The 24,939-nt window shown below is 37.6% G+C and overlaps 1 protein-coding gene across 1 annotated transcript in view; it reads left to right on the top strand.

Moving 5' to 3' along the window:
- KCNQ5 (potassium voltage-gated channel subfamily Q member 5) overlaps positions 1-24,939 on the top strand; it is a 103,090-nt gene that overhangs the window by 11,982 nt on the left and 66,169 nt on the right. Inside the window, exons 2-3 of the mRNA XM_025895698.2 lie at positions 3,567-3,657; positions 19,122-19,248. Coding sequence (XP_025751483.2) covers positions 3,567-3,657; positions 19,122-19,248 — 218 coding nt within the window. The remainder of the gene's footprint in view (positions 1-3,566; positions 3,658-19,121; positions 19,249-24,939) is intronic.

Raw genomic sequence — 24,939 nt, 5'->3', positions numbered from 1 at the left:
AAAAGTTATAGAACTTTGGAAAAATTTCTTTCCAACACTATTCTTGTGTATTGTGATGGTTGTTTCTGCTTTGCATGAGTAACCTCAGAACTATGTCTGCCAGGTGCTGATCTACACTGCACCTGGCTTTCCTGAATATTTGTCTTTATTTTGATTAATACACTGGTTAACTCTTCTCATTCCTATTGAGAATTAACACTGCCCACAGTGATGTTCTAAATCACAGTTCTGATGGATCGTGGCAGAGCAAGTGGTGGGTGAGTGAAATATGGTTTTGTGACTGCAAGACTGGGCTGCGACTTAAAAGATTTAGGTTTATTCCACATATAAAGACTTTCTGTGTAGCCTTTGGCAAGTCCCTTACCTTTACTGTGCTCTCCAGCTGTGATATGGGAACAAGAAACTGTCTTTCTTCCTGCTGTGTCTGTTTTCAATAATTATGCTGTAAGAGATCTCTTCCAAGTCAAAACTTGTATTGTGTGTTTGGACAAGACCCAGTACAACTGGGCTTCCAATTTTGTTGGTATTACAGGAATAGAACCAGATAAGAGCGAGTTTTCATACCTAAACACAAAGAAAACATAATTTTAATTGATTTGGGTCTAAAGAAAGTCAGCAAAAGGAAATTACATTCTTTTACCATAAATTCTTAGTCACTTCTTAATTATTTTTTGCCTTCTGTGCAAGTCTTAATGAGGAGAAACCACATTTATGTCTATGTCAGTGGTATGTAGTTATAGGGGAGTTGCATCTGAAAACTGTAGCAGCTGAAACTACTACTAATGTTCTGTGAGATTTTCCTTTTTTATTAAGTGAGGGCAAGGGGAGCAAAAATGCTCACAAGATGGATTTTTGTCACTTTTCATAGAATCACAGAATCATAGAATAATAGAATCATAGAATCACAGAATCATAGAATAATAGAATCATAGAATCACAGAATCATAGAATAATAGAATCATAGAATGGTTTGGGTTGGAAGGGACTTTAAAGATCATCTACTACCAACCTCCCTGCTATGGGCAGAGAACCTTCCATTAGATTAGGTTATTCAGAACCCCATTCAACCTGGCCTTGAACACCTTCAGAGAAGTGCAGTCTACCTCCTCTCTGGGCAATCTGTTCCAGTGCCTCACCACCCTCATAGTAAAGAATTTCTTCCTAATAGCTAACCAATATCTTCCCTCCTTCAGCTCAAAGCTTTCCCCGTTGTCCTATTACTATATGCCATTGTAAAAAGTCCCTTTCCAGCTCTCTTGTAGTCCCCCTTACGTACTGGAAGGCTGTTACAATGTCTTGCCAGAGCCTTCTTTTCTGAGGGGAGGGCTGAACAACCCCAACTCTCTCAGCCTGTGTTCATAGGAGAGGTGGTCCAGCCCTGTGATCAACTCAGTGGCTCTCCTCTGGGAAAGGAGACATTCCAACAGGTCATCATCTTCCTTATACTGAGGCCTCAGAGCTGTATGCAGCTCTCCAAGTGGGGTCTCACAAGAGCAGAGCAGAGAGGCAGAATCACCTTCCCTTGACCTCTGGCCACACTTCTTTTGATGCAACCCAGGATGTGGATGACTTTCTGGGCCCTGAGCATGCATTGCCAAGTTATATTGAGCTTTTTGACCACAAACACTCCAAGTCTTTCTCCCTAGGATTGTTCTTGATCCATTCTCTGCCCAGCCTGTGCTTGGGATTGCATGAGTCTTGAATGAGTCTTTTATGAAACCTTGAAGCATGTGCTGATCTTCACCTTTCTTTAATCTAGAAGACAAGACTGGATAAGGGGGTGTGCCAGATATGTACTTTACCCTTCTGGATACTGGTTTATTTACAGTCCTTAATAGAACTTATATGCAAGCTCCTACCATATTTGATTTTCAGAATAGAACTTCTCCCCAGCAGTTAAGTAATACGCTACAAAAATGTGTCTCCAATATCTCATTGCATTGCACATAGAGATTTTCTACTAGAAATTCTGAAGACTGAACTTATATTTTTATCTAATGTTTTGGATATATTACAGCACTACTATTTTATAACACTATGGAGGAGTCCATATGTTATATGGGTAAAAGTAATTGCAGCTCCTGAGGCACAAGTGGGCGCAGATGCCATAATATATTAATGTTTGTATCCAGTAGTTAGAAAAATAGAAGTATTTAGACTGAAAAATGCCTCTTTGAGTCATCCAGTCCAACTTCCTCCTCAAATCAGGGCTCACCTCAAAGTCAGACCATGCCTTTTTCAGCCGAGTTCTGCAATCTTAGGGGGGACAGAGATTTCACAGTCCGATTTGTTAACCCTGGCAGGAGACTTGGTGCCCACCAAAGTAGCTTTATCATTCTCCGTCCTAAGCTGGACATGGGAGAGAAAGTATAACAAAAGGTTTGTGAGTTGGGATAAGGGCAGGGAGGGATATGTATCTGCATTAGTTACAATACCTATTCATGCTGGATTAGAGCATCTGGTAATGAGTCCCAGAAATTCAAACAAAAGTCAAAGGCCTGCATGACTAAGTGTTTTAAGAAGGAAGTTAGCAAAACTTTGGTAGAATCAATTATTACTGGCTGCTGGTTAGTCAGTTCATGATACTGTGGGTGAAATGAACCTCTTTTCTCGTCGAGTTCATAGATGGTTTCACTAGCACAGTGGTATTGTTGGTGGTGAAAGAGTACAAGAGGAAAGGATAATCCTTACCATCAACAGTATAGTTCTCAGAGCAACACCAGTTCTGCAGGCTCATGTCTGAAAACACCACATGTACTGCATGCTGTTATGATTGGACATGAGATATGCAAGAATTTCTGCATGATACCAATTTTTTTTGCTTCATCATCACAAAAAGATTTAGCACCATGTTGGTGGGTTTTCTTGCCTGCATGTATTCATTAGTATCATGAAACATACAGGCTCATGCAAACTCAAAATTGTTGTCTTGTTTTCCTGATTGTAATTGCATGGCTTGTCTAAAACTTTCTTAATTGTTTTAACTCCTTCAACAGATTCTACGGCATTAAATTTGTTCCCAGAATGGAACCTGTTCATTTAGGGCAACGATGCCTTAGCGCTACCTCTCAGCTTCTGGTAGTTTGTACATGAAATCTGTTGCTCAGAAAGAAAGTAATTTCATATGGACAGATAGCTGCAATATGTAACTTAACTCTTTGGTAAGCTTATGCAGCAGATATTTCTGGTCGGTTGTAGGAGAAATTATTTTTCAGACCAGGAAGAGGACTCTCCCATTGAAGATCTTTCTTTAGAGACACTAAGGGTATCTGGACTGCATAAAGGTACAGGATTGTAATACCAAAAGTAACATCTGTGTATATTGGGTCATTTCTCCAAGAAAATAGCGTGCTTGTTTCATTAATTCTAGCAGTGCTGCTTGGAAGCATGTGGATTTAGTAACAGGTTATTCTAATGTCTTTAATGAATTGAGTAGTTCAATTCACCTCTATTAATGAAGAGCACTCCTTGGCAGTCTTCTATTAATTGGTGAAGTAGGATCAATATAGATACTAGGTCAGGATTCTGAAAAGTATTAACAAATATTAATATTCTTTCTTTTTCAGTTTTCTCCTTGTGTTTGGTTGCTTGATTTTGTCCGTGTTTTCTACTATTCCTGAACACACAAAACTTGCCTCTGGTTGTCTCTTCATTTTGGTAAGTGAAAATTCTAAGTACAAGACAGTTTTATAGATAATTTTATATATATTCAAATCCTCCATGGAAAAAATAATATCACACCTGCACACACACAAAAAAATCAGACTTTTCATCAGAATGATGAAAAAATGACTAAATAGAGGATTCTGCCATCTTTTGGCAGATTGTATGACAGTGCTAATAATCTACTGTATTGCATCCCCTTCTTTCCTTGAGAATTGCTATGGTTTATAAGTGATAGTTTTCCTACTGCAGTTAGGTAGTGAGTGAGCATGAAAGACCTTTGATATTGCTGCTGCCATTTATAAAGTCAGTGTGTAGTAAGAGGCACTTATACTTAAAATAGGAGATAATTTTGGTATCTTAGATACCAATTTCTGCTAGCTATTGGTAGATACTGACATTTTAGTGGCATTTGCTGCAGTAGGACGGGGAAGTTTCATTATTTCTTCATAATACATGCTTTTCTATTATGTTTATCTCTCCTTTTTCCCTTCTGAGGTAGATATAAATGGCTTTAATCCCTAAAAGTGCTTAACATTTTTCATGCATTGTATGGATGGCACTTTATTCATCTGCTTCTTGATGGGCCATTTAGTTCTGCAAGTTGATGGCCTGAGGATAGATGGTAGTGATCATTAAAATGTCACTATATACCCAGAGCTACCATGGTTATTTCAGTTCCATGTATGCAGCAGACTGTGACTTATTAGGTAGTGCCTGAGGTGAAGTAACTGTTGACAAATGCCAACATTTTAATTGTCGTCACTGTATATTTCCAAAAACTCTGGTCTTCAGAACAGCTCCCTAATTAATTATGGCGTGAGCAGGCTGATAAACATCATTATGGTGTATGCCATATCTCTACAGCACAAAGGGCCACTGCATCAAGATACCTGAACTAAATGTCCAGAGCTTGCTAGGTGCAGATATGTGCTGTTCTACTCCATTGGATGGTTTCTTAGCAGGGCTAATTAGAGAGAGCCATGGTAAATGTTACATTTTTCTTCCTAGCCATATTAGTGCTTTTTCTTTCTCTGAAGAAAAGATCAGGTGGCATCAAACCAGCTAAAAGTGATCAGATTTAATCCTACACTATTACCTAGACCCATTATTTACAGATCTTAACGACACTTGGCAAATGGAAGTTCATTTGAATGTTCTGCAGCTAGTTATATTATTGTAGTTGGTACACTAATTGCTAAGATCTTTTTTTATAGACAACAGGAAAATTTGATTAGTTTGAAAATACCATATTTGTAATAGCAGGTGCTTTTGTGACAAGTAATCCATTTTCCTGTATACTTGTGTACACTGGTTGCAGAAATACCATTTGTTCTGATATAAAATATACATTTCCCATGAGCCACATATTTGTTGATTGTGTTGGTACACTTACCACTGCTAATTTCTCAGCTGGCTGATAAAACCTTGTGTTTTGCCATGGGTTTCACAGGAACCAGCGTGTGGCAGAGTTCTGTGAAGTCCTGGTTTTGCTCCCAGTCTGGGCAGAGGTGTGGTGAGCTCTGCTAGCTGATACACCAGTCCTTGTAGAGGTGTCCATCAGCAGATTAAAGCTGCTCAATGTCTGCTGTGGGAACCTCTGGTGCTTTTTGCTGTTATGGTTTCAAAGATAAACTCAGTCCATCTTAACAGTTGTGACTGTGCATCTGATGGTATCCTCTGAACACAGACCTGGCCTTAAGGAGGAAGAGGATAGATACATGGTTAATCCTTGAAGCGCCAATACTAGCCTGGTCCAACATTTCTATGCTGTAACCTAGTGTGTTCAGGAAACCCTTGGCAGGAATAACCTAGTGATGACGAATTTTGCATCTCCTGCTGTGGGTCTCTAATGGAGAAAAATATAAACACAGCAAAGGATGAAGTTCCAGAAGCAGGCTAAAGCTGACTGGTTCATTGCAGTTTGCTGATGCATGATTTGTTCCTTCTCTGCATCCTGAAGGTGATATTAACAATGTTATCAAAGCAGGCTTTTGCAAGTGCAAACCAGAGGAAGATATATCCCTACATTAACACAGGAGCAGTTGTTCTGGCTGTGCCAACATCTGAGTTTTCACAACCTTTTCCTTGCTGTATTTCACACAACTCTTACAAATATGTTGTTTAGTTAGACAGCTGTATTAACTATCAAATCTGGTTTAATACTGTTTTTGCTTCATGCTTGAGATGGAAGATATATGTTTATTTTCTAATGAAGTACCATATAAATACAGCAATCCATAGAGTTGCCTGCTGGGTTTCTGTTAACTGTTTACTTTGCAGATTTATTCCAGATGGTCCCCCCATGTTAATTGGCTAAAATGCTAATGTAATGTTCCTTCAGTTTAATACCTGAACCACTGCCTGGGCTGTCACCTCTGGCTTTTGACATATTACAGCTATTCATAGTTACACAGAGAGGTTAAAGAAGGAAGTGTAGATGAGGTGAGAAAACCTTTCCCTTCTTCTCAGAAAGGCCAGAGGAGCTGAGATGGTTATTCTTCTGCAATCAGACAATTCCATTTATTTACCCCAGTCTCGCCTTACAAGGGAGCAGAAAACATATCTCCTAATCACTGCATTCTAAATACTCTCACCAAAACATACAACATTATGTTAGCTCAATGTTAGCTCAAAGTAAATAATTGTTTAGGAAAGCAGTGATAGAGGAGGGCTTCTGAGAAATGCCTGAACTCTGCTTCCAGAGCGGAGCAAAACCTGTCCCGCTGCATTGTGTCAGACCCAGCCAGGGCTTCAGTTCTGGCATCCACACAAGCACTACTGTGTTCCAAGGCATCTTCTCCTTATCAGGGGGCCTGTCAAGGGAAAGACCTTTAATATTTGAATTTTAATCTTAAAATGAAAGTCCTGCAGATAAGTTAAGCGCATGTTACATGCCCTGATGTTGGATTGTTGCATCAGTAATTAATTTGGTTAGATTTGTGTCCGGAAATAATAAGACTAACCAGGAGGAGAGCATCAGATAAAACTCCCTATACCTACAATGATAATTATGCTTTAGCCTCCTCTGTGCACACAGCTTATGGCACTTGAGCTGTAGCAGTGATATATCCCAGACAGACAGTAGAATAAAATCTAGTTCAACATCAAAATAAACCACAAGCAGCTTAAGAATCCAACTAACACAGCAAGAAAATAATCTTTGGTGTATTGCTGATCTACAAGTATATTTACTGGCACTTTATCAAATAATAAACACAAGAGAAGTAAAACTGAGGCTGGAAAGGCAAAATCAAATCTTTTGGGGAAGATAGCCAAGAAGGAATATTATCTGGAACTGAAGGTCATTCACTGTCTTGTCCAAACTCTCTATATTTTAAGTTCATTTTCAACTAGAGCTGAAAGTTATGTGAAATTCTGGTTTGCTTCTGTTTGTTTGCTGTCATTTCAAGAAAATAAATGAAGTCATTTGAGTTGACCCATGAAGCTCTGACAAACTGAGACGTAAAAAAAAAGTCTTGGATCAGTTTAAATGCTTCATTTGACCTGACATAAAATATTATTTGTATATTTGATTATTTGAGAATTTTTGACTAAAACTAAGATTGAGGCTGTAGGAAAAAAAATGTCATTTTTATTTGAAGTGACAATACACCTCATTCTTTTCATAATTTTCATTTTTAATGAAGATGGAGAGATTGAAAAACATAGGTGAATTTCTGCAGGACTGGTTTTGCCAAATCTGTTTTGTGTTTTACTCTAAAAATGGCTAGGGTAGAAATCTGTACCCACTTTGTAGGATAAGAACCTCTGAAAATGTACTCTAGGAACACATTCTTCAGGCAGAAATAGCTCCTAGAGATATAAAAGCAGACAATGTGCACAGGATGAAGCTGGTTTCTACATGTACTGTGGTCACTCACATGAATGCAAAAGGAAAGTCTACTAAGTGCTTCTAGCAATTAATATCTTTCTAGTATTTTTTTTTCCAACATAAAAGTCGAAAAAGGATGTGCTTTGATTAAAAACATAGGGTATAGCTACCCCATAGCAACCAAGCACACATTCAGTTTTTCTCTGCTCTAGGAGAGTAAATCCATCCACAGGAATGTAATCATACAAATCTGCTACAAAATTTTAAATCTGGGCAGAGTTTATCTTAAAAAGTGAGAGTGTTCAATTAAAAAAAAGTAGCATTTTTTGGTTTAGATTGTACCAAAACTTGAATCCTCTTGCCATGCTTGGATGAAAGACTATCAGACCTGATACAGGACTGAATGGATGACTCTGTAGGACCAGCTATCAAGGCATAAAAAGAAAAACTGAATGATATTGAAAGATTTCAATTATAGACACATTTCTTAAAAAGGCAGGGTATAGACCATGTTATTGCAGTTTTGTTGAGTCTTCTTCTGAGAAAAACAGATTAACTGATCCCTGAGCTAAAAAAAAAGTGAGTTTGTCAAAACTCAAAATCAGTATTTCTCAAGAAAGACTAATTTCCAATGTTTTCTTTCCCAAACTGAACCATTGCTTTGAAATTTCAAAATTCTTCATAGAAACCTCTGGAAAATTACATTAGACATAAAACACTGATGTTATCAAAGACAGAATAAGAGAGGGAATTGCAATGTTGATAACATCGACACCTTCATGTTTTCAGTCTTTTTTGGATTTCTAAACACTAATATTATATAAGGTGATAGTATGAGCATAAAACAATTCAGCCATGTCATAATAAACCAGCTGTTAGATTTGAAAATAATCTTACCTTATAATATATTAAATATTGTGAGAAATTATTAATATTATAAAAATATTTATATATTATATTCTAATATTATAAATATTTTCATGCCTTTGCTGATTAAATTGATACTCTCCTTTTATGTATGCTGATTTCACTAGATTAGAGCTGATGTTGCTATAAAAATTTGGAGTTGATCTCATCAGAACTGCTTGTGAAACTGTGTGCAAACAGAACAGACTTACCGTTGGAAATTTAAATGCTGAATGTATTTAAAAGTTATTAGAAGAAAGTCTGACAGGCAGCAAAAACTGAAATGAAAAGGTGGAATTATTTAAAAACTCTATAACAAACAAGTACACACTGTAGCTATGGAGAGAGATGAAAGTAACCATATAAATTATTTCATAACAAAGGAACACAGCACTGCACATAAAGCTCTGAATGTATCTATATATTGTCAACAATGCTGAGGATGATAAATACACTTCCAACACATCAGAGAACAAAGATGTCTCAATACTGGCGTAAGCTTATTATTGAAATGTTTCTGAGACTGGTTACATTGTCAGTAATGTTTTTTCCTTTCTTTTATTCTGAATTAAGTAGAAATAGCCTTTGTAAAGCAAAGATTGAAAAATCACACATTGAACAGAATAGTTTTTCTATTGTAATTAAAAATGCAATATATTATAGTTCTACTGGGAAAACGTAAATGGATTTGATGACTAACGATGACTAAAACTGTGCTATTATATGTGATCTGCAATCAGGACAAAGAAAAACCTCATAACTGAATTACTTGAAGAAGGTAGGATAGGTATGAAGAGTTACCTCAAGTGCTACAGCATTCAGCAGTAAATGCAGTAGAAGGCAAGAGAGATTCAGTCACTGCCAGAGCAATTCCAAGGCAGGCAAAACTACCAAACAATTATGCTCCAACAAGAAATCTGCGTTTACTGTGCAGTGTTAAGATCACTGGAGTGGCCACAAGTCAAATGTCCGCTGGGTGAAATACCATCCACGAAATTACTTTCCATTTCTCTGAATGAACAGGGCATGTATAGAGAAATGGGTGGTACTTGGTAGTGAAGAAAGATGGATGGAAATAGCAAAACCACAAACAGTGTTAAATGTAACAAGTTCATGACCTAGTAACAATTTTAGTATTGAAATGACTAAGTTGTAGCAAGAAAGCCAGTGTTGATTTTCTAAATAGGTACATTATATTCTGTTTTATTATTGTTATATGTTCCCATATAAGAGCTGTCACTTAGCTTGTCTTGTCAATGTCATTATATGGCTAAATGCAGGAGAGAAGATACTAGTGCTGTGAACAATCAATTTCTCATTCCCTTTGTTTCCCAAAACAAGGAAGATTAGCATTCAAGGGTGGAGACCACATTTTTAAGAGGGAAAGGACCATTCACATTATCTGGAAGAGAGCCTTTCAACCAGCCATTCAGGGGCTGCTTTCTCTAGGAGAACACAGAATCTCTAGGGATTTTGAGATTAAGAGTGGAAAATAGGGTGGATTAGATGCTAGAGATGGGGTGTCAGGATTTGGATTAATAGGGATATAATTCTTTGAGTACAGAAAAGCATATCTCCTTTTAGGTTAATTAACACATTGTGCTAAAGGACAGAACCAGCTGTCCTTGACCTCTTTTAGGGACAAGCAAACAACTCTACCTGCACAGCTACTCTTCCATGATGTGTCCTCCTCCTTTTTTTTCATCTTAAATGATAACAAGGTAACATGGGAAATCGCTTCCAAGTCATAGGTGTAATATTTTCCATAGATGTAGATTTGTTATAGTTTATGCCACACCCTGCAGTATCAAATTTTATTGGCTTTATGTCAGAGTTTAAAAAGGATCCAAAGTTGTTTTTGTATGGAGATCAAGAGCTACCTCCTTAAAACAGGCAACAAACACTTTAAATTGCAACAGTAAAAATGGATAGATATCAAACTCTCTATCAGAAATTCAGACCTGAGCCTTGTCAGGGACACAATGATTTGCCAAATGGAAATACAGAATATGTCCCCAGAGGAAAATTTAAGTACATGGTTATAAATAATATGTATGGAAAAAAAATCTACAGACCATTAAATATTAAACAGAAAACAATGCTGAAGAAGACTGCACATCAGTGATATGAAAGATGAAACATCCACTATCTGAGTAACAGACAGAAACTACAGTCCAGTCAGTCACTTTGCATAGATGTGACAAAGAATGCGAAGACACAGCTTACTGCAGTCAAAAGGTGAATTTTCCTCAAGTGAGAGGAGAAATTTGTTCACTAAATTTAGTTTAGAAACTGCAAAGTCAAGCAAATAAATATCAAAATATAAAAAAAAAATTTAAAAAAATCTGTAAGGATTCAGAGCAGACATACCTACAATACAAAAATCCACACAGAGTTTAAAGTGAAGGTGATGGTAAATACATAGACATACACTGGAACTAAGTTCAATCCTGAGGACTGTGAACAGTGGATGAACTACAAAGATGAAGTAGCAAAATAAGTACTGGCCATTTTAAACTTGCAGGCTTCCATGAAGTGCCTGAGGAAAGGGTGTACGTCATGGACAGGATAATAACTTTGGTATCAAATCTGAACCAGACAGGAATTGGCTGATTGTACCGTATGAAGATATGATCACAGGAAATGTATGTCTCACAAAGATATATGTATGTTTTTGAGAGGATGTGGAAGAGGCTTGTTCTTTTCTTTTTCTAAGAGACCATACTCCTAGAAAAAAGGTAGAAGGAAAAGCTGCAGAACAGACAGCAAATGGCATGATATGTAAAACACAAGACTTGATATACTGGGTCTCAAATTGTAGTTACTGGATCAAAAAAAAGAGGGGACCAAGTCAACTTTTTCACTGAACCTAAGGAACTGAATAAAAATATTGTAACCAAAGACTTGTTCAAGTAGAAGAAATGTTTGCTGAGGTAATATCTTTGAGAAACTAAATACAGGAGCAGGATTTGGAAGACTGGGTACAGTGCCTACCAAGTCCAGTTTGTCAAAAGTTACAAACTGTCAGAAAACACTTTCTTAAAGTTGTTTTCTGAAAAAGTTTGGTACTAGTAATGTCAACCAGTTTCAGGGTATATCAACCAAGATGCATACAGGTCTCTCAGTGATCAGAACGTGGACAGATGGATGCCTAGAGAAGCTCTCTTAATGAGCTTTGAGAACTGGGACATTGTAGGAAAAGGTAACTTAAAAAAGAACTCTGCAAATATCATTTGCAGTCTCTGGGATTTAACAACTCTGAACATGCTGAGACAAAAGAATAAAAGAATGAATATGCTGTTCTGCTCTGCTATACTGCATGTCAAATGTTATCAATTAATTCACATACATGTGATCAGCTGTAACAATTCACCTAAACCCCTTGCATCAATACAAAATCAACATGGATGCCAGAGAATAAAAGGATTCAGAGTTCTGAGGACCATTGCATATTTCTTTTGGACAGAGAAGAGATACAAAATTCTTTACAAACTTTTCAAAAGGAAAATTTGAGAGCTCTGTTGCTACAGAGACATGTGCTTGAACGTCTGCCTCTGACACGTGACATCAGAAATGTGACTATAGCAGAAAAAAAATGCGTGAACAAATCACAAAGGAAACGCAAAGGCTTGGGTACAGCTGTACAGAGTGTCATTGTTAGCAATATGAGGACAATTTTAAAACCAAAGTTAGACTATTTTACTGCTGATATCTCACTACAGAGAAACAAAATGTGAACAAGCACAAAGGGTAAAAAAAATTTTGAAAAATTGAAAATTATTCTATAGTGTGAGTTTTATAACTATCACCTCCTTTAGAGAGCTCTCTCAAAAGCGTAGTTGTACCTGACACACAAACAAATGGGATGGCACAAAGCAATGAGTGCAAATTGCTGAAAAATGCCATTTAAACATTTAAAGGTGATGCAGTATCTGGGGAAGAGCAGGATAGACGTAGATAAGTCAGTTTTCCCATTGCCATTTTCCCAATTTGAAATAGGAGTTTCAGTGATCAGCAGGGTGTTCCTAGAAGAGCCATGTCCACCAAAAGCCAAAAGGAGTTTGGGGATCTGCTTGTCCATATGTACATTGATTGACATCATGATAATCGTGATGGACAGTGCACCTCTGTAGCACTCATTCCTCTGGCACTGGCAGGTCCTCAGCTGTTGGTCCATGATGGTGGTGTGAAGGGGGTCTGCTGCTCTGGGAAGGCAGTACATGCTGAGGAAGGTTAGCACAGTTTCAGTGATAGGAATCGTGTGTTGTGTCTGAAATGGTAAATACTATAAGAGATTATGAAAAACATAATTAATCTATGTCATTCTGGTGCTGGGTTGTACTATCTGATTTAAAACTGGTTTTACTTGACATTAAAATTCTCTGCTGTTTTCTGTTGCAAGCAAATAAGTAAGACTCATGACTGATGGGTGCCATTTCAGGTATAAACACAAAAACATAAAAGAGAGTTGGATAGCAGAAGTTCTATATAACATGTGGACTAAGCATATAAGGGGGATTTTAATATTATATCAATATCCTTGTAGCTGTGTATTAGATTAAAAGTCACAGGACTGATTTCTCAATAATCCTCTAATAGTGTAGAATCTACATGGAAAATCTTAGTCATAATTTGGAAAAGTGAGTGCAGTAAAAGTTTCACATTCATTATAAAACTGATAAATGATAAAAAGGTGCATAAATTTCACTTCATGCTTATTGTGTATTGCACTGGGAACTGAACTGGAGTCTCTGGTTGTGATTTATATGCCACTAATAGGGTCTATTCTGGGTTATGTTTTTGGATTTATGGCTGTCTCTCCCTTTGTTAAACTGCAGTTGGAAAGAATTAAAACATTAGTTTCCTAAGTCCGTGTATCCACATGCAGATATATTTGTTAGCTGTTTAGACAAAGGATCTCCTGTTTTAATGCTGAACCAGGAATAACACAAATGTGTTCAATTTGTACTATTATTTTAAACTATGAAGCATGCACATATTCTTATCTAATTGTTTCTATCCAGAAAGTAGCCAATATAACAGAATTGTCTGTAGTCCTACACCAGCTTCTGCATCATAACTATTTAAAACTCAAACCTTCCTCAAGTTTCATTGAACAGACTAATGTCGTGCTTCCCCTCACATGCCAATAGCATCTCTTTAAAGTGTAGAGCCCACTTTTGATGCTCAGTACCTGGAATCAGTAGGGTGTTGAGGTTTTTTTGCTTGAGAGAGGGATATTATTGAGAAGGTGACATGTTCTGTTCTTGCTTTAATTGAATGATGAAACAATCTCATTCTCTTTGACTATGAGTAATAAAGCATTGCTATTTGGATAGTATCAACTATTCATGTATCACCATAAAGATATTTTTGCAGCTGGTGGCGTTCTTAAACCAATCAACCATACATTAAAGTATGAGAACATGTTTATTCTCCCTCCTTTCAAACTGATGTGGAAACACTAGACTTCTCTGATTTGGAAACACTGGACTTGCCTGTTTATGAGTTTTTAGGGAAGAAGAGATATATCCCCAGCTGTATCAGATGACATTGCTCCTTCTGTTCCTGCTGTTGTGTTAGTGGAGCAATGCTGGCTGATTTACACTAGACAAGAATCTGTAGTGCAGCTACACTGCAGAGATGCTGTCTTCAGAGGAGAAACACTTGTGGCTCTATTAAAGCTTATTTCAGAGGATTAATTTGATCTATTCTTGTCCATTTCTTGGGCTTCTGACAATGTCTCTTATAGACCCAGTCCTCCTATGAGTTCAAGGCAAGCAGCTCTTTATGTCAGTCTGCAGTTCTTTCGTGCTACTTCATTAGCCTTTAGAATAATTAACATCACAACTTCCATAGCAGGAATATAATTAAAATAACAGCAGAGATATTGTCTTGTGGGTGAATTTCTTGTAGCAAACATTAGCTCATTTGCAAGTTGCGAAATAACCGGGAGCATCCTTGAATAGCACAAAGTGCTCAACTTTGGTAATTTTCTTATCGCAAAAATGGCTCTAATTCCCAGAAACTACAGTCTGCAGTGAAGGCACCTGGATTCATCATCAGCAAATTGTTTAAACTTTTAATAACCTGTTATACTAAAGAGTAAGAAACTATGATATAAGATCTTTTTTTGCTGTTATAATGTTTTGCTTAGGGAAATCCTTATCATTAAAAACTACATGAAAAGCATATTAATGTAAACAATTTCAACGAATCATCTCTTGTATCCTAATTAGATGGGGGAAAGAAAGGGGGAAAATATGCTTATGTAGCTGGATTGTACAAAGTATGCTTGATTTGGCTAATTATCAACCCTGTTGATAAGAGTCCTCCAGGACCTTTTGTTAACAGAAATGTTGCTCTGGATGACCTCTTATTTTCCTTTCCTGCCATTTGTGTGACCTTCGTCATTCCAGTGGTATAACAACCCAGGCACACACATGTAAAAAAACTTAAGGAGTACTCTGATACCTGTGTTCCTCACACCAAAAGCAACTGAACTTTTCAAGCCTATATGTTTCAACCTTGCTACTGTTGTGTATGCATGGTTCCCCAAGTCAACTGGAGCTGTGTGTGCGGAAACACTTCAGAATGAAAAGTTCATTTGTTTGGATGAATTGTGCTTTGAGAAGGAAGAAGAACTTTCCACTGTGTGAACCACCATAGCAGTTACTGGGGGGTGGTAACTGTGAGTTTAAATAGCCAAAAAAGTGACAGATTGTGGTAACTGTGGTGCAAGGCCAGAGGCAGCTGTGATTGGAAAAGGATGACAAGATGTGGAAAAAGCAAGAAATGGCAAAGGCCAATGCACCTCTGCTCTACATTGGAAGGGAAGTGTTGGGTTTCCAGTAAATCTAAACTTGTTCATCAATTCAAATACAGCCTTGCTGAATTTTGAAGAGACCAGATTTATCAAGAATGCAGGATTTTCTGATTCTGATGTAAATGTTGTAACTCATATCACATAAGGAATTCAAAATTAATGCAACTCCATCATTTATATGTAGGATAGAGATACAGGAATGCATCATTTCTACACCAGGTCTACAAATCATATGAAGTCTAATGAGATATTCTGTCACATGCCTTTCCAATTATGCTCTGATCTTCTGTTCCAATTCCTAAGGAACTAAACCCAAGTTATTTAAGTGCCTAGATTTATGTTTAAGTTTGCAAGAAGCCTTCCAAATGAAATTAAAAAAAAAAAATAAAAGTAGAAATCTCGATCTTGTTTGGGATTCATTCTTCCAATTTTTATCCATGGAAAACGAAGTACCTTGTGACTATACAGTTGCCATAGGAAAAAAGATAATGTCATTCCCTGCCCTGCATTAACCTTGACAGAGATTTGCCTGTACATTGTGACCACGTGCCCTGGTTACTAAAACACTTCTTTTTTACACAGTGGTGTAGGATTCTTTGTCTCTGTTTTTGACCCAGACCAATCTAAAATACAACAAAGCTGTCATATATACTACTGTGAAGAGTTCTGTTTCAATGCATTCACATTTTTTAGGAAAATCGTTTTCCCTTAGACTTAATTGTTATATGTATTCCCTTTAAAATCAGTTGTTCTTCAAGGAAGTAGGAGTCACCAGCATTTAAGGATCAGTTTGAAACACAACTATTTCAGGAAGTGCAAAAATAAGTGTGAAACCTCATCTACACTTTGTTCAGTGTTTTTTCTATATTAAAGGTTATAATGTACTTTAAAACCTCTAGAAATTTGATATTGGTGGAAGAAAATCATATATAGTATTGTTAAAATCAGCAATTCTTTTAACTTCCAAGTGCACAGAGCCATATTTTCTGTATTTAATCTCACTTACTGTAACTACAGTGGCTCTTTTTAAAATTTACTTAGTAGCAGAAACTTTAGTTAATACTGAGGGAATATCGCCATGCATAAATTTTAATGGTGCTAGAAATTGTAACTATTTTTCTCAAGGAATGAACAGAAATATTTCACATTGTTTCTTAAAAAAATCTTATATTCTTACCCCACCTGCACAAAAAAAATGCTGAGAAAAGTATCCTTTTACTCCTTTTCTCTCCCAAAATAGATGTATCTCCAAGAAGTTTCTCTTTGTAGTATATGTATTTGTGTGTGAGGGACAAATAGGATTTCTGTCTCTGACATAAAAGAGCATCATGTAGTACAGAGACACTCAAGCACGTGTTTTCAGCACACAATTACTTTTTTCATTTTTGTATAACTGAGCAAGCATAGCACATAGCCATACAGGTGATGAATACAAAGCTGTAAAGCACTGGTAGGAACCAGAAGAGTGAACTTCCAAAAAAATTACCTCTTTTGTACTTCTACCATTGTGATACTAATTTAACTGAATTGTAGCTGTGGACTAGTCCTTCCAGGTTCATTAAGTACTTTCTGTTCTTGCCAGTTTTTCATCAGAGGCCCTGCTGAGGTCTAGAGTATGGTAGAGGACACACTCCTGCATGTGTGGATCATCTCTTGTAAGACGTCAGTGACAATTTCAGTGTACTTACAAAGCACATCACCCATCTGTACATATAATATGTTTTCCAGGGAAACACCAAACTTTAGTCAAATGAAATGTGATTAAATTTTAACAAGGAAAGGATTTTATTGGAAGCAAAGAATTTTCCATGCTTCACAGACCTTCTCTCCTTCTGTATCTCTTACCCCTGCACCAAAGAAGAAACTCCATTAGGAGAATCAGATGTTGGATGGCTTGGGTGCCTGCCATCAAACCCCCATAAATTCAGAGACATCATATAACAATGTGTAAACCAGATTTCACAATCCATGATTTCACTACCTCTATAAAAGTGGTAGTTAAATAACTAAAATATGTATTCTTCCTTTTTTCCAGTTGGCTTACTGTCCATTTTAGTCTTGGCCTACACAGAATTTCCTACAAGGAAATGTACCACACGGTAGCCAACTATTAAGAATTATTGTTACTATATGGGGAACTTTCTCAATTTTGTACATAATCCTTTCTGAGGCTGTGTAATAACACTGTCCATGGAATTAAGTTGAAGTTTCTTGTAGTGGAATAAAAAGAAAATATTAAACAATCACACTCATTTTTCCTTGTGTTCTTTGCTAATAAAAAGTATGACATTTTCTTTAGCAATGTTTTAGCAGAGGGACATTGTTCTGCTTTTGTGATTTAGGCATTCAGCCTGGGATTTACAAAACTCAAAGGAAGACACTGAAGAAGGCTCTAAAAGTGCTTTCAATGTAATGTAGTTAAACAAGCTGACATGTTTTAGGAAGGAATATTGTGTTTTCAAATTGTTCTATGATGGCAAAAGCAATTAAATTCGCAATGTTTCAATGTACTTCCACTAATCATAACCTAGGAAAGCACCATAACACGAAACAACGTTAATAATTTGTTTGCCAATTGTTCAGGTAAATTAATGCCTGAGTAGACATATATTATATTTACAACCTTATTGGCTTGTAGAGTTGTAGGGTCTCACAGTCTAAAAGCATGAAAAGTGTTTATTGGGGAAAAGTCAATACTGGATCAACTCTACCATTGCAAATATTCCTCTAATTCATTTGCAGTCCTTTCTTACCAGTACCACACTAGTCCTTATCCTGCAGGAATAATAAATTAATTGGCTGACAAAGAACATTTTACTTCTGGACAAGAAAATACGTTCAACTGCCAAATAAAACACAACTTCCATCCTCTTCTTGATGAGCTGTTGAAGAAACTCCATCAAGTACTTTTCTCCTTTTGGTGAACACAAAAATTTTTATTTTGTCATTCCAAAACTCAGAACTTTATGATGCTATTCCAGAAGAGTACCTAAAATTATAATTCCATACCAGTGTGTATGTACTATATCACTCCACAGTGTATGCACTTAGATTTCCTTAGGGTATGGAACTGAATTACTCTATTACTGCAACCCTGTTGACCTCACTGTTGTCATGAAAACTTTCTTAGAAAAAAAATTGCATAAATACAGGTTGATGTTATTAAAATAGACAGTCTTAAAGAAGGTTCCAATGTGAAAGAAAAGCAAGCCAAACAGTCAAGGCAAGATTTATAAATACTTTCATTCACAAATTGTCCAGGGAAAGTTATGCCTAGTGGACACATTCATTTACTACCTTACAAACAATTACATACCCGTTGTATGTAATTACACTTTCATGTATCTTAACGTACTTCTTTCATGTATCTTAATGTACTTCTGAGAACAAATTTGTTTCCTAAATGCTTCTGCATCATCTCAGTCACTTCACGTGTATATTGCAGCAATGGGAACATATCTCCCAAAACATTTCACCTTTAAACTAATTTTATGGATGTGAATATGGAACATATTCTTCACTAGTTGTCTAAATTACCTATGGTCTGACCCGCAGTATCCAAAGTCTCTGAGTAGTTAGCTCTGACATTTTTTGTGTATGATTCAGTTCTTCAGTGTTTCATATTTCTTAGCCAATGTTAGGCGATATTTAATGGTATTCAGGTTAGACCTGGACCATTCACTAGGAAGCTCTGGGGACTGTAGATGATGGGGACTGTACAAGATACTTCTTGTAGATGTGTAGATGCTTCTGGGGAGCAGGTTCCCAAGTTTGGCTTGGGATCTTCAGATGCTCAGGGTGGATTGATAGACACAAACAATGGTCATAAGTTTCCTGATGCTTTAGCATTGTTTATCTGTAACGGGCATTTTTCTTATTTACCATTTCTAGGAATTTGTCATGATTGTTGTCTTTGGTTTGGAATTTATTATTCGTATCTGGTCTGCTGGATGCTGTTGTCGATACCGAGGATGGCAAGGAAGACTGCGCTTTGCAAGGAAACCATTCTGTGTAATAGGTGAGTGTCCTAGCTCTAGTTTATTTTAAGATAAAAATAAACACCTTCCCCCTCCTTGTTTTACTTCTGAATGAAAACTACTGGAATCTTTTTACAGTAACCGGCAGTAAAACCGGAATAGCTATGTCAACTGTCATCTGCCCAAGGTTTCTCTAGATATAAAATCACAATGTCCTTGAATACCAGTCAGTTCGTGTTTCCCATGTTCTCCAAAAGACATTTTACCATACATGTCATGCACCTAGCCTGTATATAGGATGAATGAGGGGTTGAGAGCTGATTTGATTGAAAATCACAGGAGCTGTATGTATTTAATGGACATATTACATGTCTTTTACATACATACACAGATACCATGCACGTATGCCTACACATTAGGTTCTCCTCATTTTACCTCTGTGATCAGACATGTGTACGCTGCAATAAGTTTGAAAACCTACTTAGAAATATCTTTTGACAACATTGCTGCTTCTCTGCATGACAGTCCAGGTATCTGCTCTGCAGTGACACCAGCATTGGATATAGCATACTTCTTCTATAGGTATTTCAAGAGAATATTCCTCACCTTCTTTGCCCTAGAATTTGTTAGTGAGAATGGTGAATAGGCTCACAACCAGTCAAAACCCTATTTTGAAAAGAAATCTGCAGGAAAGCAGTTTCCCAATAAAGGCAGAGATCAAGGATGTCTAAATGAATTTATATGATAATTTCTTATTTTTCTAATGGCTTGGAAAAAATTGTTTATACAGATCATCTGTGAAACTTCAGGATATCAATATCCCAACTTCTCTGTCAACTTATTTTTCTCTCTCCAGCCTTTAATTTCATTTGCCTGTATCCCAAAATAACTTATGGATCGACTGGGCCAGGAAACACGTTCTTCCATGCATCTCCACAGTGGCTAATACACAAAGGCACATGCTTACAATCATTAAACATATGGGTCTCTGTAAACAGTGAATAATGAATTGTCATGTAGATGTATGCCATCCTGGTCTGAAAAAGAGTTACGCAGTTCTGTGGCATAGCAGGCCAGTACACTGGTTAGGGCTAACAGGTAGAGCAAGTTTTTTCCTTCTGCCTCATTCCCTGATAAATCCATACCTTCTCCCAGTGGAGAAGCTTGCGTGAGTAAGTGGAAAGGCATCGCTGAATGTATCCATCTTGGAAAGTAATACCCCATCTATGCTATTTTATGACACTATGGAAGAGGAGCAATTAGGATTGGCATTTTTGTTCAGGCAGCAGGGGAGGTGGGTAGGTGCCTTACCAAGTCACATGCTTGCCCCAAGGTTTCCATGCCTAGTTGAAAGCAGAAATCATCAAACACTATCCTTCTTAGGCTATCCAAAGGCTATCCTCCTTTACTAGACTTATCATTATTACCAAGATTTTATGGTGCACTTGAAACTTTGCAGTAGTCACAGAACTACTTTGATTTGGTCAGCACACAATTATAAGAAAGTACCACTGTTACTTTAGTAAAATTAACTTACTACAGCAATTTAGACCTTCCTAGAAACACCTTTAGAGCATTTGAAGTTGCCGGAAGCATTTGACTTCTCAAGAGTGTTTTGCTGCTCTCCCAAATGCCAATGTTCAGTTCAGCTTTTGTTTCTCCTCCCTCTCCTGTCCCCACTCAACTGGCAAGTTTTATACTATTGATTAACTTCAGTTTAAGCTGTTATTTCCCAGCAAGCCTGAATAGAGGGGTCTTCATTGTCCAAAACTCTGCATATTTAAAATACATGTCGGTGTGGTTCTTAGGGACATGGTTTAGTAGCAGACTTGGCAGTGCTGGGTTAACGGTTTGACTCAATGACCTTCAAAGTCCTTTCCAACATAAACAATTCTGTGATTCATGGAGTGACTAGTGTAGATTTCCATCCTTTCCTTTAAACAACTCATATCTACCCTCCTACTGTTGGTGAAATAGTTCAGGCAGGTCTCCCGGCACAAACCTCCCTGAGTGTTGGAGTTTACTTCACTTGAATGTGGTATCTCCTCTTTCTCTGGAGTTTACCTGCTCTTCTTGTTTCACCTATGTTTATGTAGGCAGTCTCTGACCTTAGAAGCACCTTTTCTGTCCCATTTGCAACTCCATCACTTGCTATCTCAATTAATTAGTAAACAATAGTCTATCGCTTGTGGATATCTTCCTATGCTGCTTCACTGGATAGAAAGGGAACGTTTTTCTGCAGCTTCTGGAAAATAAACCAATAGCTTGAATATCTTACCATTGACTATTCTGTGTCTCTCTTCTACCGATTATTTTGGTCCATTTCTGTACTTAAGTGTCCCAGAAGGGAGTTTCTGATGTTCTGATGTTCAGCATCTCTCTACATTTGATCTTTTGAGGAAAAGCCACGTAATCTTGTAGCTCTTGCTACATAAAATACTTATTTGCCTGACACCTTGGCTTTGCAGTCATGGCAAAGTGTGCTGCAACAGCAAAGGTCGGCAGGCTGTGTTAGCCAGAGCACAATCAGTAGGTGAAGACACACAGTTATCTCTCTTTACTCATCACTCATTAGACCATGTTCAAGACGTGGTGGACTGCACCCTATTTTACCCGTCAAACACCATACCTGAAAGACCTTAAAAAACTGGAGTGAGTTCAGTTAAGCCACCAAGATGATCAGTGCTGGATCAGTTGCCCTGTGAGGAGTGGGTTAGGGACCTGGACATATTCAGATTGGAGAAAGGATGGCTTCAGGGGGAACTCAATTAAATCAGTGCTAAGGTCCCCTTAAGAGCACATGGCCAGTTTGGGCCTATTCCTTTTAATTATTTACTTAGCCATTCATTCAATTATACTTTCCATTTATTGTTACAGTGGAACAATAATATTTTAGAAGACTTAGTCTGTTTGTTATTACTTAAACTTGCTATATATCTCCAACAGATCTGTTCTCTTATTATTTTTGTGATTGAACATAACTCACAATGGGTAATGGCCTAAGAGCTAGAAATAACAAAATTGAGGATTGCCTCAAGGATCACATACAGACAGCCTTTATTTTTTCCATTAATAACCTAATAACCAAAGAAATTTTATTCAGGACCAAAGCTCTCTGCTTGTGTTAGTGTGCCTACAATGTCACTATTCTGGCGAATTAGTTCATCAAGCATTGCTGTATGCTAACATGTTAGTAATTATATCTATCAAATTATTTGACAGGTTTGTAATCTTGTTTATTTCTGTAAAAATGGGAATAATAGTGTAGTATTAAACCTTGATTTTTATTTTGTCCCGTGTCAGGAGTTACCTGCGCATTTTCTCTGATTGTATATGACTTGTGTACATATTGTAAAAAGAATAGCAACCCATCCTTCCATGCATGTAAAGTACTTAAATATGTACATGCCTCTGCAAACACTGAATTTCCCAGGCATATCATTCTGAAGCTTGGCTGTTAGCACTGCAGAGCAATGTTGCTGTGTTGTGTTGTTAAAAAGAGCAGAAATCCAAGAACTACATATTCTAACTGCTGCCTCTGGAGACCAGGGATGCTGACACACAGGAAGAAATTTATGGCTGTGCCTTAGCTCCCTGAAGATCCCTGAAATAAAAGAGGACAAGTCTAAGCAGGAAGAAGTATGGCATCCCCTCCCTGTCAAGCCATTCTTCTAAATGAAGAATCTATTGTCCTTCCTCTGGCAATGGGTCTCCTAAATGGTGGTATGGGACCTGACAAAACTTCTGGCCAGTCTCCTATGTGCATCAGAGGTTTTACTGTCGCAATGAAATCTCAGTCTGTGAAGGCAGATTCCAATTAACACATCATAAAAATAATTATGAATAATAAATAACAAGCTGTGGGTCAGAAGAGTAAGATCCTGCTGGTCTCACCTGCCTGTCTGAAGTTTGCTAGGCTTTCAGAGGAACTTCTTTCTCTCCTGCTGACTTTGTAAGAGACTTTGGGACTCCTATGTGAGGACACCCAGCAAGGGCAAGTGAATTTTAGTCATAGAATCATCGAATATCCTGAGTTGGAGGGGACCCACAAGGATTGTTAAGTCCAACCCTTAGCCCTGTACAGGACCATCCCCAAGAGTCACACCATGTGCCTGAGAGCATTGTCCAAACACTTCTTGAACTCTGTTAGGCTTGGTGCTGTGACCACTTCCCTGGGGAGCCTGTTCCAGAGTATAACCACCCTCTGGATGCCTACAACGCCAGTTCTCCTCACGAGGAAGTTGTAGACTGCAGTGAGGTCTCCAGGTTGAACACATCAATTGACCTCAGCCACCCCTCATACGGTTTCCCCTCAAGGCCCTTCACCATCTTCATTGCCCTCCTTTGGACACTTGCTAAGAGCTTAATGTCTTTCCTATATTTCGGTGACCTGCACACAATATTCAAGGTGAGGCCACACCAGTGCAGAGCAGAGCAGGACAATCCCCTCCCGTGACTGGCTGGCGATGCTTTCCTGATGCCCCCCAGGACACGATTCGCCCTCCTGGATTCCAGGACACTGCTGACTCTAGTGTCTAAACTTTATTCAATTTAAATTTGGGGTTTGAAACTCCTATTTGCAAATGTTTTGACCTTAAATTTGAGCCTACTTCTAGTAATCTAACATTTCTCCAGGGCAATTAGCCTTCCTAGTGGTCCATATGAGTGAAAAATTTCATGTGTTTCAGTCTATTAGCAGTTTCACCACGGCTGCTTCTATTTTACCTCTAGTCAAGCTACAGCATGATGGAAATGTCAAAAGTTCAAATTCTGTTGAGGCTGCAGAATGAACAAATTCCCAGCAGAAAGCTTAGGTCCATTATCTGTAATCAGGCTCTTGAACTTCACGGCTGGAAAACTTGTTTCAGAGCAATAAGTGATAGCAGCGACTGTTGCTGGTTACTGGATCTATTTTTCATTAATTAGAGTGGTAATGAACCTTCATCATGTGGCGCTTTTGTCTAACCTTTATAAACAAATTCATATCTAGTGTGTTACAAGATCTTCTGAACCTTTAATTTGAATTATTTCAGTACATTTGTGTAATGACACGTTGTATGCCTGTCACCTTGGTATTTAGGCACATTATATAGTTTAAATATAGACAGATAGTAAATCTGCTGCTCATGATAAACAATATAAACAGCGAGTATAATTTGAACTCTAAATAACCCAGAGATGGTCTGTAATGAAGTATATCCTTGACCAAAACATACCTCACATCACATCTCATTATAAATCCCAGCAAAACCAAGTTCCAGCAAATGTCATATTTGGAGGTCTTCTGCCAGCCGAGAAAATACTCCAGAAAATACTTTGACAGTAGTAGTAGTAGTAGTATTTAGGCTTCAAATCGAAATTTTCTTAGATAATTTCAGCAGCCATAGTTCTGTGCAATGAACAGAGGTGCTCTTTAGGCTAGACTGGTCCCATATTGTGTAGGTTTTTAAAACTAAAACTTAGTGGCATATCTTCATGTTTGAGAGACCTGGCAGTATAGTTTTTAGAAACATGTAGGAAAAATAATGCCTGTTTGGTATCATCAATGGGCCTTATGCTTTCACATTTATTTTTGATGACTACTACCCTCGCTGTTGACTAAGGTAACCTTTGTCATATTAAAGACATCAGGCTCTGGTCTTCCCTTTCTAGAAGCTGTATGTGTACTATTCACGAGAAATCTGCTAGTTTGGTGGGACGCACTCAAATTTCTTTCTGGTATGTGGTAGAGA

The sequence above is a fragment of the Manacus vitellinus genome, unplaced genomic scaffold (assembly GCF_001715985.3).
Source record: "Manacus vitellinus isolate BGI_N305 unplaced genomic scaffold, ASM171598v3 scaffold_4_pilon, whole genome shotgun sequence".
NCBI lineage: Eukaryota > Metazoa > Chordata > Aves > Passeriformes > Pipridae > Manacus > Manacus vitellinus.
Note: the sequence above shows the minus strand (reverse complement) of the source record. Positions and strands in the feature narration are given on the sequence as shown.